Source organism: Dipodomys ordii, unplaced genomic scaffold, assembly GCF_000151885.1.
Source record: "Dipodomys ordii isolate 6190 unplaced genomic scaffold, Dord_2.0 Scaffold6, whole genome shotgun sequence".
In the NCBI taxonomy this organism is placed as follows: Eukaryota; Metazoa; Chordata; class Mammalia; order Rodentia; family Heteromyidae; genus Dipodomys; species Dipodomys ordii.
This window is the reverse complement of record NW_012267222.1, coordinates 12,382,930-12,397,681: the sequence shown is the minus strand read 5'-3', so window position 1 is coordinate 12,397,681 and position 14,752 is coordinate 12,382,930. Positions and strand designations below refer to the sequence as shown.

The following is a 14,752-nucleotide window of genomic DNA, read 5'->3' as shown; positions in this document are numbered from 1 at the left end:
CTCTACCACTTGAGCCACAGTGCCACTTCCGGCTTTTTTCTTATGTGGTGCTGAGGAATCAAACCCAAGGCCTCGAGCATGCAAGGCAAGTGCTCTACCACTGAGCCACCTTCCCAGCCCATACCCAGCTTCTTTTCATTGGGATAAAGCTTCATGAACTTTTCTGTCTGGTCTGACTTGAAACTGCAGTGTTACCAATCTCAGTTTCCCACATAGCTTAAGATGACAGGCATGTGCCAGTGCACCCAGCTATGGGTTGTGAAGGGGTCTCAGCCTCTCAGATAGCTAGGATTACAGGCCAAAGGATACCTGGCTGAAATTTCTAACAGGTTTCCCAATGAGGCTGCTGTTACTGATCTGTTCTCTCTCTCTCTCTTTTAAAGACAGGGTCTCATTATCTAGCCCAGGATAGACTCAGACTTAATCCTCCTGCCTCAGCCTCCCAAGTACTGGGACCAAGTGTCTGACATCCATGTCAAGTTCCCTCTCTCCTTCTCTCCCTCCATCCCTCCCCATCTCTCTCTCCCAATGCCAGTACTAGAGTTTGAATTCAGAGTTTTTTCACTCAAGGCTGGTGCTCTACCTCTTGAGCCATACCCCCACTTCTAGCTTTTTGCTGGTTAATTGGCGATAAGAGTCTGTGAGACTCAGCCTGCCTGGCTGGCTTTGAACCTGGATCTTCAGATCTCAGCCTGAGTAGGTAGGATTATAGGCATGAGCCACCAGCACTCAGGTTGGAAACCATTCTTTGAAGCTGCCCTATATCATCCTTAACTCAGTAGATACAGCTACAGCACACAACCTGAGCCTGGGGTGGTCACTAGGGGAGGAAACAGGCCTTGTGGGAGTGAAGAACTGATGGTCTGGACATCTGTCTGCCGTGCTGACCTCTGCTCTCCCTCCAGGCCTCGATGATTCCCTGCAGGATTATCCATTTGAAGACTGGGAGCTACCTGGCAAGCACCTGCTCCAACTTTGCCCCCGCAGCTTAGAGGCTCTGACCGTGTGGCCCCTGGGCCATCAGGAGCTCATTCTACATGGGGTAGAACAGCTCCAGGCCCTGGTGAGTAGGCTCTGGCTACATTGGCTGCAGCAGTCACCAATCTGGAGGTTGCCCATGCTGGCTGGCGGCTTCTAGGAGATGACCTACCCTTTTCTGGTGCAGAGCTCTGGGCTACAGACAGACAACCTGCAGAGCCTGACGGAGAGGCTGTTGAAGGGGACCCAGGCTTTGCAGAGCTTAGTCCAAGGCCACCTGGGCAATTGTGCAGAGACCCCTACCAATGTCCTCAGTGCAGCTGTGGAACTAGTATGTGAGGCTCGTGCCCTCCTCTTCTGGCTCAACAGGTACTAGGGTTGGGGTGACTGGGGAGGGGACCCTTCATATCCTTGGCCTCCTTCAAGGAAAGATGAAAAAAAAGCAGAGCTGGGCTCTTGATCAGATAAAGCAGCGTGGGTCAAAAAGTCAGTCAGAGCCAATAGGCTCCTTGGGTTCCTGTCTCCACCCTGTTTTTATCAACAGCCAGTAAAGGGAGCTTCCACTTCCTTCACTGTTTCTGCTTGTCTGTTGGTCTCAGGTGATACATCACTTCCCCAAGGAAGCTTTCCCTGTTAATCCACCCTCTTAGCTCCTTCAGGAGACTTGTTACATTTCAAGTTAAATCATAACTGACAGCTATCTAATGTTCACGTGACAAATAAGTCTTGGGCTAGGGCTAAGCTCTTTAAGGCATCAGTCATCTCTATTCCAAAACAAAACCTATGGGCAGACTTGGCCCCCAGCCTCAGCTGAGAAATCAGCTCCCACAGAGTCTTTTTTCCTGCCAGGTACCTCTTCTCCCACTTAAATGACTTCTCCGCCTGCCAGGAGATCGGGTTGTTGTGTGGGGAACTGAGCCAGGTCTTGCAAGAGGTAGGAACAAATGGTTCAGGCTTGGCCTATGCCCGGGAGCTTTTTATAACCCGTGAATCAGACCAGGATTCTATGTGAGGGCTGGGGCAAGAGGCTGAGCTTGCTCAGGAAAGGACGCCCTTCCTCTGGGTATGGGGTCTTGAAATGGAAGCTCTAGAAGTTTGATGCTTGGAAGGAGTGGCAAGGGAGACGATGCATGGCAACTTTTGTGGGCCTGGTATTTAGAGGTGAGGATACCTTGGGGTTGAAACTCTAAGGTCCCATAGTTCTAGGCAGGGGACCAGTTTAGGGGAAGCTGAGAGGGGTGGCAGGGTCATGTCCTCAGGAGACGGCAGCACCCCACTCCCTCATTCAGGGAGGCCCCTGTTCTCTTTCTGTTTCCAGGACTGTTCAGAGGCTGAGAAGGAGAGTAAAGTCCTGAGGATTGTGAGTCTTTGGGGGCGATACGGGGCGGGGGGGTGAAGATGGGGTAAAGGTCATCCAGATAACCTGTTTCCCTCCCCCAGTGCAGCCACGTGGCCGGGATTTGTCACAACATCCTGAGCTGCAGCCCCAAGGAGCTGCTGGAGCAGAGGGCTGTGCTAGAGCAGGTGCACCTGGACGACCCTTCCGTGAGTCTGGACCCTTCTCACTCCTAACCCCTTGGCAGCCTTGTCTGAGTCCTGAAATATGATCTAGGAAGCCCAATATCCCGTGCTGCTAGATGGAAGCCTACTTTATGCAGATGTTTAAACGGGACCCTAGAGGGCCCACCTGGCATCTCACCACTGTTTAGTACTTTCCCCAGTCCCAGGGGAACTACACCTGCATGTGGCCCTGGGTGGCATGCTTTACCCCTGTGACCCAGACATGAAAGGGCCTCAGGGGCAGGTAGGAGAGACAGGAGAAGATGGAAGCTTTCCTGCTTTTAATCTTGGCCAGATGGGAAAATCAGAGCCCCCAGCCTTCTCCCTGTTCCTCTCCTTTCAGGGAATCTGTAAGCCCAGAAATTATCAACCTAGTTTCCTTCTGGTCCTGTCAGAGGTATCAGCAGAGAAATGCAGCAAGCCCAAATCAGAAAGCAAGTTGGCGTAGTACCAATTTAAGGCCAGATCTGCCTACCTTAGAGTCCTGGTGCCTTGCAGAGATTATACCCACTGGCTTTGCTGCCCATCCCCCCAATCTGTCACTCAATGTAGCCTTTCCCTCCATAGGGCCTAGAAATCCACACCACCAGCAACTGCTTGCACTTTGTGTCCCGAGTTGGCACCCAGGTGAGAGCCCCACATTCTAAAGCTGTCAGCTGCCAGCCAAGCTGGCTTTCAGGCCCTGGAAGAGCTCACTCTCTAGGCCCCATTCCCCACACCAGGTCTCTTCTGACTCCCGTCTGCAGATCCTGCTTGGAGATGAGGTTGTGCAGATCAACGAGCAGGTGGTGGTGAGTGAGGGGGACCAGGAGGTGGTGGAGGGTGGTTGGTATGGAGTGGATCCTGGGATGGGAGGAGGGCAGCCATGGTTCTGCTCTTTGGGAAGATCAGGGTTGTAGATGCTACCTTCCACAAGATACGCCAGCTCAGAGGACAGGTCAGGCCCTACGTAGATAAGAGCCCCCATATTCTTCTCAGCCACCCTGCCCCCAGGCCCTCTCATCTGCCTGTGCAGAGCTTGGGTGAAAGCTTGTGAGGATCCCTGGAGGAAGAGCTCTGAGTACCAGAGCAAGAGTTGCTGAGCTGCTTCAGAGCCTTCTGCCCAGCTTGATACCAGCCTAGGGTCTCTGCCCTACCCTTGCCCTTATCTCCTAGGTGGGCTGGACCCACAAGAACATGGTGAAGGAGCTGCTGAGGGAAGCAGCTGGGGTCAGCTTAGTGCTGAAGAAGATTCCAGTGCCAGAGACCCCTCCACAGGTACCTGCTCCCCACCGCACCCCACCTGCTTTCATACCCTTGTCATCAATTGCATCACCCTACTTCTGGTTATTCTCCAGACACCCCTGGACTGCCCACATCTGAGAAGCCAATCATTGGCCCTGGCTCCATTGTCTCCCAGGTAATAGGCTCCGCCTTAGATGTTTCTTTCTTTTTTCTTTTTTTTATTGTGAAAATACCGTACAGAGGGGTTACAATTACATGGGCAAGATAATGAGTACATTTCTTACCAAGCATTGTTGCCTCCTCCTTTGTTTCCCCTTCCCATCCCTTCCCATCTCCCCCTGCTCCCCCCCACCGTCTTCCCCTACCCCCCAAGGTGTTTCTTGATTAGGATGACCAGGGCCTCATCTCATCTCCCCTTGCTCCCCCAGAGTCTCATCTGAAGACGTCTTTGCCTTCAACCTGACTTCAGACCCAAGTTCTGGGAGCAACCCTGCGTGGACAGGTAGTTTCAATGCCACGTCAGGTGGCAGAGGCCCTGGGCAAAGGTATCCAAGTGTCTGCCTCTGCCCTTAGGTGCATCAACCCCCAGGCCTGAGGCTGGGTTCATGGACCTCCTTCTCTCTCCCTGACAGACTCCACCTCCCTTGACCCCCAGCCCCTTTCTAGTCCTCCAGCATCTCCGGTCGCACTCCCAGCAGGAATAGCAGAGCCTCCACGGACCTCACAGCACACTGACAAGGCAAGATCAGGGGCTCAGTTCAGGGGTGTGGGCTCTGAACCTAGACCTTTTCTAACCCTTTTGTGGTCCTTTCAGAGTCCTGTCTTTGATCAGAAGAAATCAAAAGGTAATGAGTGCTCCTGGTGGGGTGAGGACCCCCATATGAGATGCTCTAAGAAATCTAGTGCTGGAGCCAGGCATCAGTGGCTCATGCCTGTAATCCTAGCTACTCAGGAGGCAGAGATCCGAGGATTGAGATTCAAAGCCAGTCCAGGCAGGAAAGTCCATGAGACTCATCTCCAATTAACCACCAGAAAACCAGAAGTGGCGCTGTGGCTCAAGTAGTAGAGTGCTAGCCTTGAGCTGAAAAGCTAAGGAACAGTGCCCAGGCCCAGAGTTCAAGCTCCATGACCGACCAAAAAAAGAAAAGAAATCTGGGCAGGACTACCCCACCCACTTCCCACACAGCCTCTCTGGAGACATGTGTTCAAGGATCCCATGCCCAGGTTCCCGGCCCAGGCCTCTTGCCAGTTCTGACTGAGCAAATGGCTCATCTGCCAATCTTTGGTTTCATCTCTAAACCAGTCACCCCAGTTCTGAGGTCACACCTGTGGGACATTCTGAGTCCAAAGTGTAGGGTCAGACAGCAAATTTGGGGGATCAAGATACTGTGACCACCTCTCACCAAGTGTCCTATGCTGTGCCATAGGTGTGGCGACAAGGCTGAGCCGCAGGCGGGTGTCATGCCGGGAGCTGGGCCTGCCCGACTGCAATGGCTGGCTCCTGCTGCGCAAGGTGCCCAGTGGCTTCATGGGCCCCCGCTGGCGGCGCTGCTGGTTTGTACTCAAGGGACACATGCTGTACTGGTACCGCCAGCCTCAGGTGAGATGGCCTTGTTCACTCACACAGGTAACCAGTGACTCAGCTCAGGGCCATGGTTTTTGTTTTGGTTTTTTCTCCTAGTCCCAGTGCTTGAACTCAGGGCCTGGGTACTGTCTCTTAGCTTTCTTGCTCGAGGCTGTTACTTTACCACTTGAGCCACAGCTCTACTTCTGGGTGCTGCTGCTGCTGCTGCTGCTGCTTCTGCTTCTGCTTCTCCTTCTCCTTCTTTTGGTGGTTAATTAGAGATAAGAGTCTCATGGATTGTTCAGAGTCACCCAGCTCAGAGGTGACACTTGTAACATTTTGAGCCTAAGACTGCTCAATCCTCAGATCTCAGCCTCCTGAGTAGCTAAGATTACAAGTGTGATCCAAGAACACCCTGCTCTTAGGGCCTCAATTCATATCTCTATTCCACCATTCTACCTACTCCTGTCATCACTGGTGGGCCCCAGACTTCCCTTGGCTCCAATCCCCATTGGTGAAGTGGGGATAGTGCTTCAGAGACAAATGAGCTCACATGTGTAGAAAAGAAGTTTGAAGTGGGTAGAAGTGTGACAGTGTTCTCAGCGTGCACATACTACAATTAGAATCCCAGCACTGGTGAAGGAGGGAGGAGGAAGAGAAAGAGGTATTGTTTGGAGAAGATGTAGAGAAAATCACTTTTATTCTGCCCATCTCTCCTTCCTCTTCTGATATTCATACCTAGTGATGACTTACCCAGTCATTTATTAGACAAATATTCAGGTGCCTGCTGAGCCCAGCTCCAGTCTAGACACTGGACAAAGAAGGAATTGGACAACTCCTACCCCTCTAGAATTTAGAGGCTGGCGGGGAAGAGGGATCAATACATATTTAGGGACAATGTGGGGAACAAGTGCTAAGAGGAAGGAAAAACCCAAAAGATTTGGATGGGAGCCTAGCAGAAGTATCTGGCCTAGTCGGAGGAGTAGTGAAGATTCTCTGAGAAAGCAATACTTGGGGGTTAATCAGATGAAAAGGTAGGGCATCTGCCTAGCAAGCACTAGGCTATGAGTTCAAGCCCCAATACTGCCAAAACAAGTTTTAAAAAAAAAGATGAAAGGAGGAAGATGTTTACAAAGCTCAGTGGTATAAAGCAGCTTCATGAGTCTGCAGAGGAACTTAGAAACAGACTCCTCTTGGCTGTTTCTCTGGATGTCTTGGTGGCTCAGAGGTACCCGTTGGCCACACCTCCTGCCCTGAAACTTGTGATTCAGCCTAAAAAAAAATCCTCTCCTTTCCATTGCCCTCTGGAGCCCAAGGTAACTAAGGAGCAGTTGATGGGTCCGAGGGCTTGGGGCTTCAAATGACCTTCATGCTGTGATTCCCCCAGGACGAGAAGGCTGAGGGCCTCATCAATGTCTCCAACTACAGTCTGGAAAGTGGCCATGATCAGAAGAAGAAATAGTTAAGTCCTGGGGTGTGTGGGATTGGGGCATGGTGAGAGAAATGGGGCAGTATGGGCTGGTTGCACGGCAGGTGGCTTGGATTCCTGATCCAGGGTCTCTGAGTTCTGGATAGGCCACCCAGAAGGAGGCTTGAGTGGTGGTTCTTGTCTTCTTGGCAGTGTGTTCCAGCTCACCCATGACGTGTACAAACCCTTTGTCTTTGCTGCTGATACACTGTCTGATCTGAGCATGTGAGTACCACCTCTCTGCTCTACTCCCACATAGCAAATCCCAAACTCCTGGGGCTGACCAACATGCTTACTTCTCAAAGTCTCAGTTCTATCATCTGTAAAATGGGTCAGAAATTCCCTGGGTGGTGAAAATCCCCTAATGCAAGTAGGGCGTCAGTGAATGGAAACGCCCTGAGAGCTGGTTGTTCCTCCACAGGTGGGTGCGCAGTCTCATCACTTGCATTTCCAAGTACCAGTCTCCAGGGCCGGTACCCTCAGCCAGAGAGGAAGGTTGGTACCTCGCAGGAAAGGGAGAAGGAGTTGGGATCTCACTTGAACCTCTCCCTTTCCTGAGATGGGAACTGGAACATTGTTGTTCTAACCTACTCCTTGGTCTCCCCAAGCCCCATGGGTTCCCCAACTGATCCTCCCCACCCACCTAGATTGCTACAGTGAGACCGAAGCAGAAGACCCTGATGATGAGGCCGGGTCTCGCTCAGCCTCAGTGAGTAGGGGTCTGTTTGGGGGTGGAAGGTTGGGGTAGACAGCAAGAGATGGGGCTCGGGCTATTGCCCTCCTCATCTTCTGTCCTGATTCAGCCTAGCCCAGCTCAGACTTGGAGTCCACTCCGTGGAGACACATCACCTGTGACCTCCCCAACCCAGCACAGCCCAAGGACATCCGTTGGGCCTCCAGAAGGTACTAAGCTGGGAGCTGGGCTCTGGGCTGGTGGCTGGGATGGACACATATTCATTCTCTCCCTATTGCCCCAGATGGCAGCGAAGAACTGGAAGGAATGGTAAGGGGACTGAGGCAGGGTGGTGTGTCCCTCCTGGGCCAGCCACAGCCCCTGACCTATGAACAGTGGCGAAGCTCTTTCATGCGGCGTAATCGAGACCCCCACCTCAATGAGAGAGTGCATCGTGTTCGGGCGCTACAGAGCACACTCAAGGTCAGCTAGGGGCACTGGGCAGGACAAGGGACAGGGGCTCTGGGCTTCTGGTATCTGCCTCTGGCTCCCAGTTTCCCTGGGCTTGGGACTCTAGGGTTTGGGTCCTGGTTCTCTGACTTCAGGACTCAATTCTGGGTTCCATGTTCCAGTCTGGGCTCAGCTGTGGACTGGGCCAATTTCCAGGTTCTGAGTTGGGATTTGAAATCTCACCCTGGCTCATGGGAGGCTGCTAGCCCAGTCCTGGATTCTAAGTACAAGACTCCAGATTCTGCTCTGGGCTCTTGTCTTTCTCTTTGTGATCATGGCTCCTCATTTCCTGCTCTCTTGACAGGCAAAGCTGCAGGAGCTTCAGGCCCTGGAGGAAGTGCTGGGTGATCCTGAGCTCACTGGAGAGAAGTTCCGTCGTTGGAAAGAACAGAACCAGGAGTTGTACTCAGAAAGCCTGGGAGCCAGGGGAGTGGTGCAGGCTGAGGGCAGCTCCCTGGCCCTGACCTCTGACTCTATAGAGCAGTCCCCCCAATCCCTAACCTCAGACTCTGAGGCTCCCTCCCATTTCTGTGCCGTTGATCCCAGGGAGCAACCTCCAGCCTCTTGACCTCTCACTCTAGCCAGTACCATATCACTACCTGTCTACAATGACATTGTTTCTGGGCTCTGTTCAAGGATAGAAACAGTACAAGTCCATTCTGTCTGGCCTCTGCCTGGATTTCCACTGTTTCTCCCCACCATGTGCCCTGGAGCAAGGCAAGGGGAACTTTGTTTCACCCCCTTGGTAAGGACGAAATTCTTCTGTCCAACCTGTCTCTCAGCAATGCTGGTTTCCCCTAGTTAAATCTGGACAGGTATTTATTCTATGTGAGATACTCTCTACTGAATAAAATCCCTGTATCTAAAATGAATCTATCTGTGCTCTGACTTTAGTTTTTTTTTTTGGGGGGGGGTCCAGTTGTGGGGCCTGAACTCTGGGCCTGGGCGCTGTCCCTCAGCTCTTCAGCTCAAGGCTAGTGCTCTACCACTTGAGCCACAGTGCCAATTCTGCCTTTTTCTGCTTATGTGGTACTGAGGAATCGAACCCAGGGCCTCATGCATGCAAGGCAAGCACTCTACCACTGAGCCACCTTCCCAGCCCCTGTGCTCTTACTTTAGAATTGGAAATCTACCCCCCAAAGGGTTGGGGCGAATGTCCTAGGCTGTGTGGGTCACTGGCCTGTGCTGTGCACCTAAAGTGCTGGCCTACCAGCATTAGCTCCTACTCATGGTCTTCTCACCCCAGCAGGATTGCCCATCCTATCTCTAGTGGGGACAGTGAGATACCTCCACTTAGTAGATTGGACATATACCTGACATGGAAGGGCAGGATGGGTGGCCTCAGAGCCCAGGGATAGGACAGGTAGCTGGAGGGGAGTGGTGCCCTGGGGGGAGAGTCCTGGCACAAACCGTGTGTGTGTGTGTGTGTGTGTGTGTGTGTGTGTGTGTGTGTGTGTGTGTGTGTGTGTGTGTGTGTGTGTGTGTGTGCGCGCATGCGCGCATGTACGCACACCACTACTAAACTTGAATTTGGCCCGGGAGCTATCCATTAGCTTTTTCATTCAAGACTGGCAGTCTATCACACCTCCACTTCTGGCTCCTCTGCTGGCTAATTGGAGATAAGTCTCACAAATGTTCCTAGATCTAGAGCTGGGACACAGGCCTAACTCTGTCCAGCAGGGACAAGAAACCAGTTCTGTTCCCATCAGCCTCTGCCTTCTGACCCCATCCCAGCAGCCCTCAGGCAGTGGAAGGGGTTCCTCTGGGGCTGGAATTCTTGAGTGGAATGTGGAAGGCTCCGGGGTCACAGCCACCTCTATGATCTCACCACGAGGGGGAGTGAGACTTCCTGCTGCAAAATTTCATTGAAGAGGAGGAGAGGACAAGTAACAGAGCAACAATGGCAGAAAACCAAAAGGCCTGGTGGCAGCAATGGACTGACACCACCAACGTCAAAAATTTGAGCAGCTTGGTAGGGGCCCCTTGCCTGGCTCCATCCCTAAGGTGGCACCCCAGGGTGGGCAGGGGCAGTGGCTGCACTGAGAACCCCCTCCTCTCTCCTGCAGAGGAACACATATGACCCCTTCAGCCGCCACGATGAGCAAGTGCTCATCAACCGCCTGGACATCACAAGTCGGAAGGTAGGAAGGCGGGGACAGTAGGAAGTAGGTACAGGCCCCTCCTGCAATGGTGCCCCTGGGCACATGTGCCTTCTGCCTAATACGTGCCTCCTAGAGGAACTTCCCTAGCAGGAACCCCAAAGTGACTCCCCCTGCCTGGCAGTGCCCCCATAGAAAACCCTATATTATGACAATACTCACTAGCCAAACCCCTCAAAAGACTCTCTTGCCATGATCTGTTTTAGTGACTACATAAATAGCAACTTGGATGCTTTGCATTTCATGGTCTCAGATGAGTTCCTTTTAGGCTCCCCCTAAACACAGAGAACCTTCCAGGTAGAGGCTGCCTGCACAAAGTCTCCACCCTCTCCTAGGATGCCTGGGACAAAGAGGAGTTCATCACTCAAATGTACGTCAAACACTTGTTGCGACATCCGACCTTCCAGATGATTCTGGCCCTGCTGCTGGTGACCAACGCCATCACCATTGCTCTCCGGACCAGCTCCTACCATGGCCAGGTGGGACCCCAGTTTTCCTTTTGTCCCCATTGGCTTGAATGGTGACCCAAGGCCACAGGTTCCTCATCTATCTTGAACTAGATGCTATATATCTTAAACTGTGTCTATTGGCCAGGGATCTGAAGGTCAAGGAAGACTTCACAGGGGAGAAGGCTCAGGAGCCTTGAGGATTGCACTGGATTTATAAAAGCACAGGAGAGAATGGTGTGTACAAGGGAAATGGTGTGTACAGGGAAATGGCTAACCTTTTGGAGAATGGTGTCCAACTTTAACAATCACTAAGAGAAAATCACCTGAGCTAGGTGCTGATTGTAATCAGTGTAAAATTCCCAGGTAAGAATACAATAGATCCAGTTATGGCCCCAGGAAGTCTCAATCATACCTTCACAAGTGCCTGAGTATTACAAAGTACATGGAACCTAATATGGAGGACAGAGAAGCCTTCCTGGAGGAGGTGACATTTAAGCTGAGAGTAAAGAATGAGAGGAGTAGGGCTGGGAAGTTGGCTCAGTGGTAGAGCGCTTGCCTTGCATGCCTGAGGCCCTTGGTTCGATTCCTCAGCACCACATAAGCAAAAAGAAAAAAGCCGGAAGTGGCGCTGTGGCTCAAGTGGTAGAGCGCTAGCCTTGAGCTGAAGAGCTGAGGGACAGTGCCCAGGCCCAGAGTTCAGGCCCCACGACTGGACCCAAAAAAAAAAAAAAAAAGATATATGGGGAAGAACAAAACATGAGACAGTTATTGTGTCTAACTTAAAGTCCAGTCCAGGATGACCTTGATCTTATCTTTGATGTCTTAATTGCTTTTTCCTTTCTTTCCTTCTTTTTCCTTTTCCTTTTTTCTTTTTCTTTTTTTGGTGCTGATTCTGAGGCTTGAACTCAGGGCCTGGACACTGTCCCTAAGCTTCTTTGTGCTCAAGGCTAGCACTCTATCACTTGAGTCACAGCTCCAATTCAGGCTTTTTTTTTTTTTTAGTAGTTTATTGGAAAAAAGAATCTCGGGCTGTGAAGTTGGCTCAGTGGTAGAGCACTTGCCTTGCATGCATGAGGCCCTGGGTTCGATTCCTCAGCACCACATAAGCAGAAAAAAAAAAGCTGGAAGTGGCGCTGTGGCTCAAGTGGTAGAGTGCTAGCCTTGAGCTGAAGAGCTGAAGGGACAGTGCCCAGGCCCAGAGTTCAGGCCCCATGACCGGGCCAAAAAAAAGAAAAAAGAATCTCATGGACTTTCCTGTCTGGCCTGGCTTTGAACCTCGAGCCTTAGCTCTCAGCCTCCTGAGTAGCTGGGATTATAAGCATGAGCCACCAGTGTCCAGCTTAATGCCTTAATTTCTTACAAGGAGTATCTATACATGAATGATGCCATTCAAATTCCATATGTCCAGAGTAGTGAGGGCAGATGAACTTAGAGAGATGATGAGAGGCCAGATCACACACAGTCTTCCTGTTATGTCAAGAAGGCTGGTCAGTATTCTATATTCTATATATCAGTAGAAGTCCAGGGCAATGTTTAAATCAAAGAGAAGTGACAGACATGTTTTAGAAAACTTGTAAGACTACACAGTGTGGAAGGAAGGGGATCAAGAAGAGGGAAGCCGGGTACCAGTGGCTCACGCCTATAATCCTAACTATTCAGGAGGCTGAGATCTGAGCATCGAGGTTCAAAGCCAGCCAGAGCAGGAAAAGTCCGTGAGACTCTTATCTCCAATAAAATACAAAACAAAACACTAGAAAACCGGAAGTGGTGCTGTGGCTCAAGTGGTAGAGCAATCACCTTGAGCTGAAGAGCGCAGGGACAGCGCCCAAGCCCAGAGTTCAAGCCCCATGACCGAACAAAAAAAGAAAAAAAAGAAAAAAGAAGAGGAAGAAAGCTGGGCGCCGGTGGCTCACACCTGTAATCCTAACTACTCGAGAGGCTGAGATCTGAGGATCTCGGTTCAAAGCCAGCCCAGGCAGGAAAGTCTGTGAAACTCTTATCTCCAATAAACCACCAGAAAACCGGAAGTGGCGCTGTGGCTCAAGTGGTAGAGCGCTAGCCTTGAGCTGAAGAGCTGAGGGACAGCGCCCAGGCCTAGAGTTCAATCCCACAACTGACAAAAAAAAAAAGGGGGGGGAGAGAAATGGATGGGGCAGGAGCCTATCACAGATGTCCAGGTCGATGATGGGATATAGGTCAGGACAATGGCAAATGAGTGAGAAGAGATCAGACGCAACTCTCTAGGTACCACATTCTCGTAGGATGGTGTAAGCATGTCCTTCCTGATAGATTACATCAACAGCTAACAGTGAGCACTTACTATGTGCTACCTTGGGTTAACACAAGTTGTCACCTCATGCATGCAGGCAAAGGGAGGGCAGGAAATTAAGTTTCTGGATTGAGCAAGTGATGGGTATCCCATCACACCAAGAAAGCAACTCTGGGGAAGATGTGAAAGTCAGTTTGAACTGTGTAGCATCTGACGCATCACATGATGTCCTCATAGAGGAGCTGGAGGCCAGATCTGAAAGGCAGCGAGGGCACTTGAGTGGAGATGGACAGCTGAGAGCTGTCAGTGTCATCAGGGTGGGTGGCTAGACTTAAGGAGTGGAGATGGCCTACAGAGTATGCATGAGGACAGGAAAGGGGCAAGACAGGCAGGCATAGGAACAGAGGCAAAGGTGGAAGAGACTGAGGAGGAGTGGCCATTGGCCAATGGTGGAGGCAGGAACTTGCAGTTTGCAGAGTCAGGGCACAGGAGGGCACAGCATAAACCAGTCATGAAATCAACTCAGAGCCAGGCACCAGTGGCTCACGCCTGTAATCCTACTACCCAGGAGGCTGAGATCTGAGGACTGTGGTTCCGAGCTAGCCTGGGCAGGAAAGTCCATAAGACTCTTTTCTCCAGTTAACCACCAAAATGCCAAAAGTGGAGCTGTGGCTCAAGTGGTAGAGCCTTGAGTGAAAATGCTGAGAAATAGTGCCTAGGTTCTGAATTCAAGTTCTGAATTCAAGTATAGGCACACACAAAAAGATAATTTCAGACTATAGAGGCCAGAGTTTTGGCAGATGACCAAATATAGCAAGAGGGAATAAGAAAAAGAGAAGGAGAGACAAAGGGAGGATGGGCTAGGGGAAAGAAGGAAGAACAAGGAAGGATTATTTTGTAAGCTGTATATCTTACTATGGGTCCCAAACAAAACTGTTAAAATCCTGGTGGAGGTTTTGTGTCCAAGAAGCTCAGACCCTAGAAGTCTGTGAATGTCATACTGATTTTGAACTTCATTCTGTAGGGCATAGAAGCATGGAAGACTTGTAAGGGGAACAGAAGAATAATGTAGAATCTCTTATCATTAATACTGGGTAGGGCCTGTTACCTGCATTGGCCAGCAGGTGGAGCCACAGGGATAAGAAGGGGAAAGAACCAGCCAGTCCTTAAACACTTCTGAATTGAAGTCAGGCAAGAAACCCATAAGCTTTAAAGTTAACCCTCCAGCCCCGCCACACGTGTGGCAGTGAATCTCCAGGAACTGAGTCAACCATGGGCCATAAAAAAAAAAAGTATGGAGCCAGGTGCTAGTGGCTCATGCCTATAATTCTAGCTACTCAGAAGGTTGAGATCTTCTGAGGATCATAGTTTGAAGCCAACCTCAGGCAGGAAAGTCCTTGAGACTCTTATCTCTAATTAATCACCAGATGGGCTGGGAAGGTGGCTCAGTGGTAGAGTGCTTGCCTTTCATGCATGAGGCCCTGGGTTTAATTCCTCAGCACCACATAAGCAAAAAGAAAAAAAGCTGGAAGTGGCGCTGTGGCTCAAGTGGTAGAGCACTAGCCTTGAGCTGAAGAGCTGAGGGACAGCGCCCAGGCCCAGAGTGCAGGCCCCACGACTGGACCCCCCCCCCAAAAAAAAATCACCAGAAAACAGGAAGTGGTATTGTAGCTCAAAGTACTAGAGTGCTAGCCTTGGGCTAAAAAAGCTCAGGGACAGCACCCAGGCCCCAAGTTTAAAAAAAAAGGAAGTAAGAAGGCAAGATGGCTTGGTATTTCATTTTTTTTTCTTTCTTTTTTTGGGGGGGAGGGGTCCGGTCGTGGGGCCTGAACTCTGGGCCTGGGCGCTGTCCCTCAGCTCTTCAGCTCAAGGCTAGCGCTCTACCACTTGAGCCACAG

At 51.1% G+C, this 14,752-nt stretch overlaps 2 protein-coding genes across 4 annotated transcripts in view; both read left to right on the top strand.

Moving 5' to 3' along the window:
* Positions 1-8,849, top strand: part of Cnksr1 (connector enhancer of kinase suppressor of Ras 1) — an 11,212-nt gene extending 2,363 nt beyond the window's left edge. The window contains exons 2-21 of one of the 3 annotated variants that reach the window (XM_013032969.1): positions 906-1,063; positions 1,166-1,347; positions 1,828-1,912; positions 2,297-2,338; positions 2,419-2,523; positions 3,106-3,165; positions 3,285-3,329; positions 3,694-3,795; positions 3,876-3,937; positions 4,191-4,264; positions 4,395-4,501; positions 4,577-4,607; positions 5,190-5,362; positions 6,714-6,787; positions 6,948-7,019; positions 7,216-7,289; positions 7,442-7,503; positions 7,598-7,697; positions 7,772-7,950; positions 8,282-8,849. In XM_013032969.1, the coding sequence (XP_012888423.1) occupies positions 906-1,063; positions 1,166-1,347; positions 1,828-1,912; positions 2,297-2,338; positions 2,419-2,523; positions 3,106-3,165; positions 3,285-3,329; positions 3,694-3,795; positions 3,876-3,937; positions 4,191-4,264; positions 4,395-4,501; positions 4,577-4,607; positions 5,190-5,362; positions 6,714-6,787; positions 6,948-7,019; positions 7,216-7,289; positions 7,442-7,503; positions 7,598-7,697; positions 7,772-7,950; positions 8,282-8,545 (2,051 nt within the window). In that variant the 3' untranslated portion in view covers positions 8,546-8,849. Of the gene's footprint in view, positions 1-905; positions 1,064-1,165; positions 1,348-1,827; positions 1,913-2,296; positions 2,339-2,418; positions 2,524-3,105; positions 3,166-3,260; positions 3,330-3,693; positions 3,796-3,875; positions 3,938-4,190; positions 4,265-4,394; positions 4,502-4,576; positions 4,608-5,189; positions 5,363-6,713; positions 6,788-6,947; positions 7,020-7,215; positions 7,290-7,441; positions 7,504-7,597; positions 7,698-7,771; positions 7,951-8,281 lie in introns of those variants that run through there. The other 2 variants (XM_013032960.1, XM_013032978.1) reach the window with 2 other exon arrangements.
* Positions 8,850-9,877: 1,028 nt separating this feature from the next.
* Positions 9,878-14,752, top strand: part of Catsper4 (cation channel, sperm associated 4) — a 12,560-nt gene continuing 7,685 nt past the window's right edge. The window contains exons 1-3 of the mRNA XM_013032313.1: positions 9,878-9,941; positions 9,982-10,118; positions 10,472-10,615. Of these exons, the coding sequence (XP_012887767.1) occupies positions 9,878-9,941; positions 9,982-10,118; positions 10,472-10,615 (345 nt within the window). The remainder of the gene's footprint in view (positions 9,942-9,981; positions 10,119-10,471; positions 10,616-14,752) is intronic.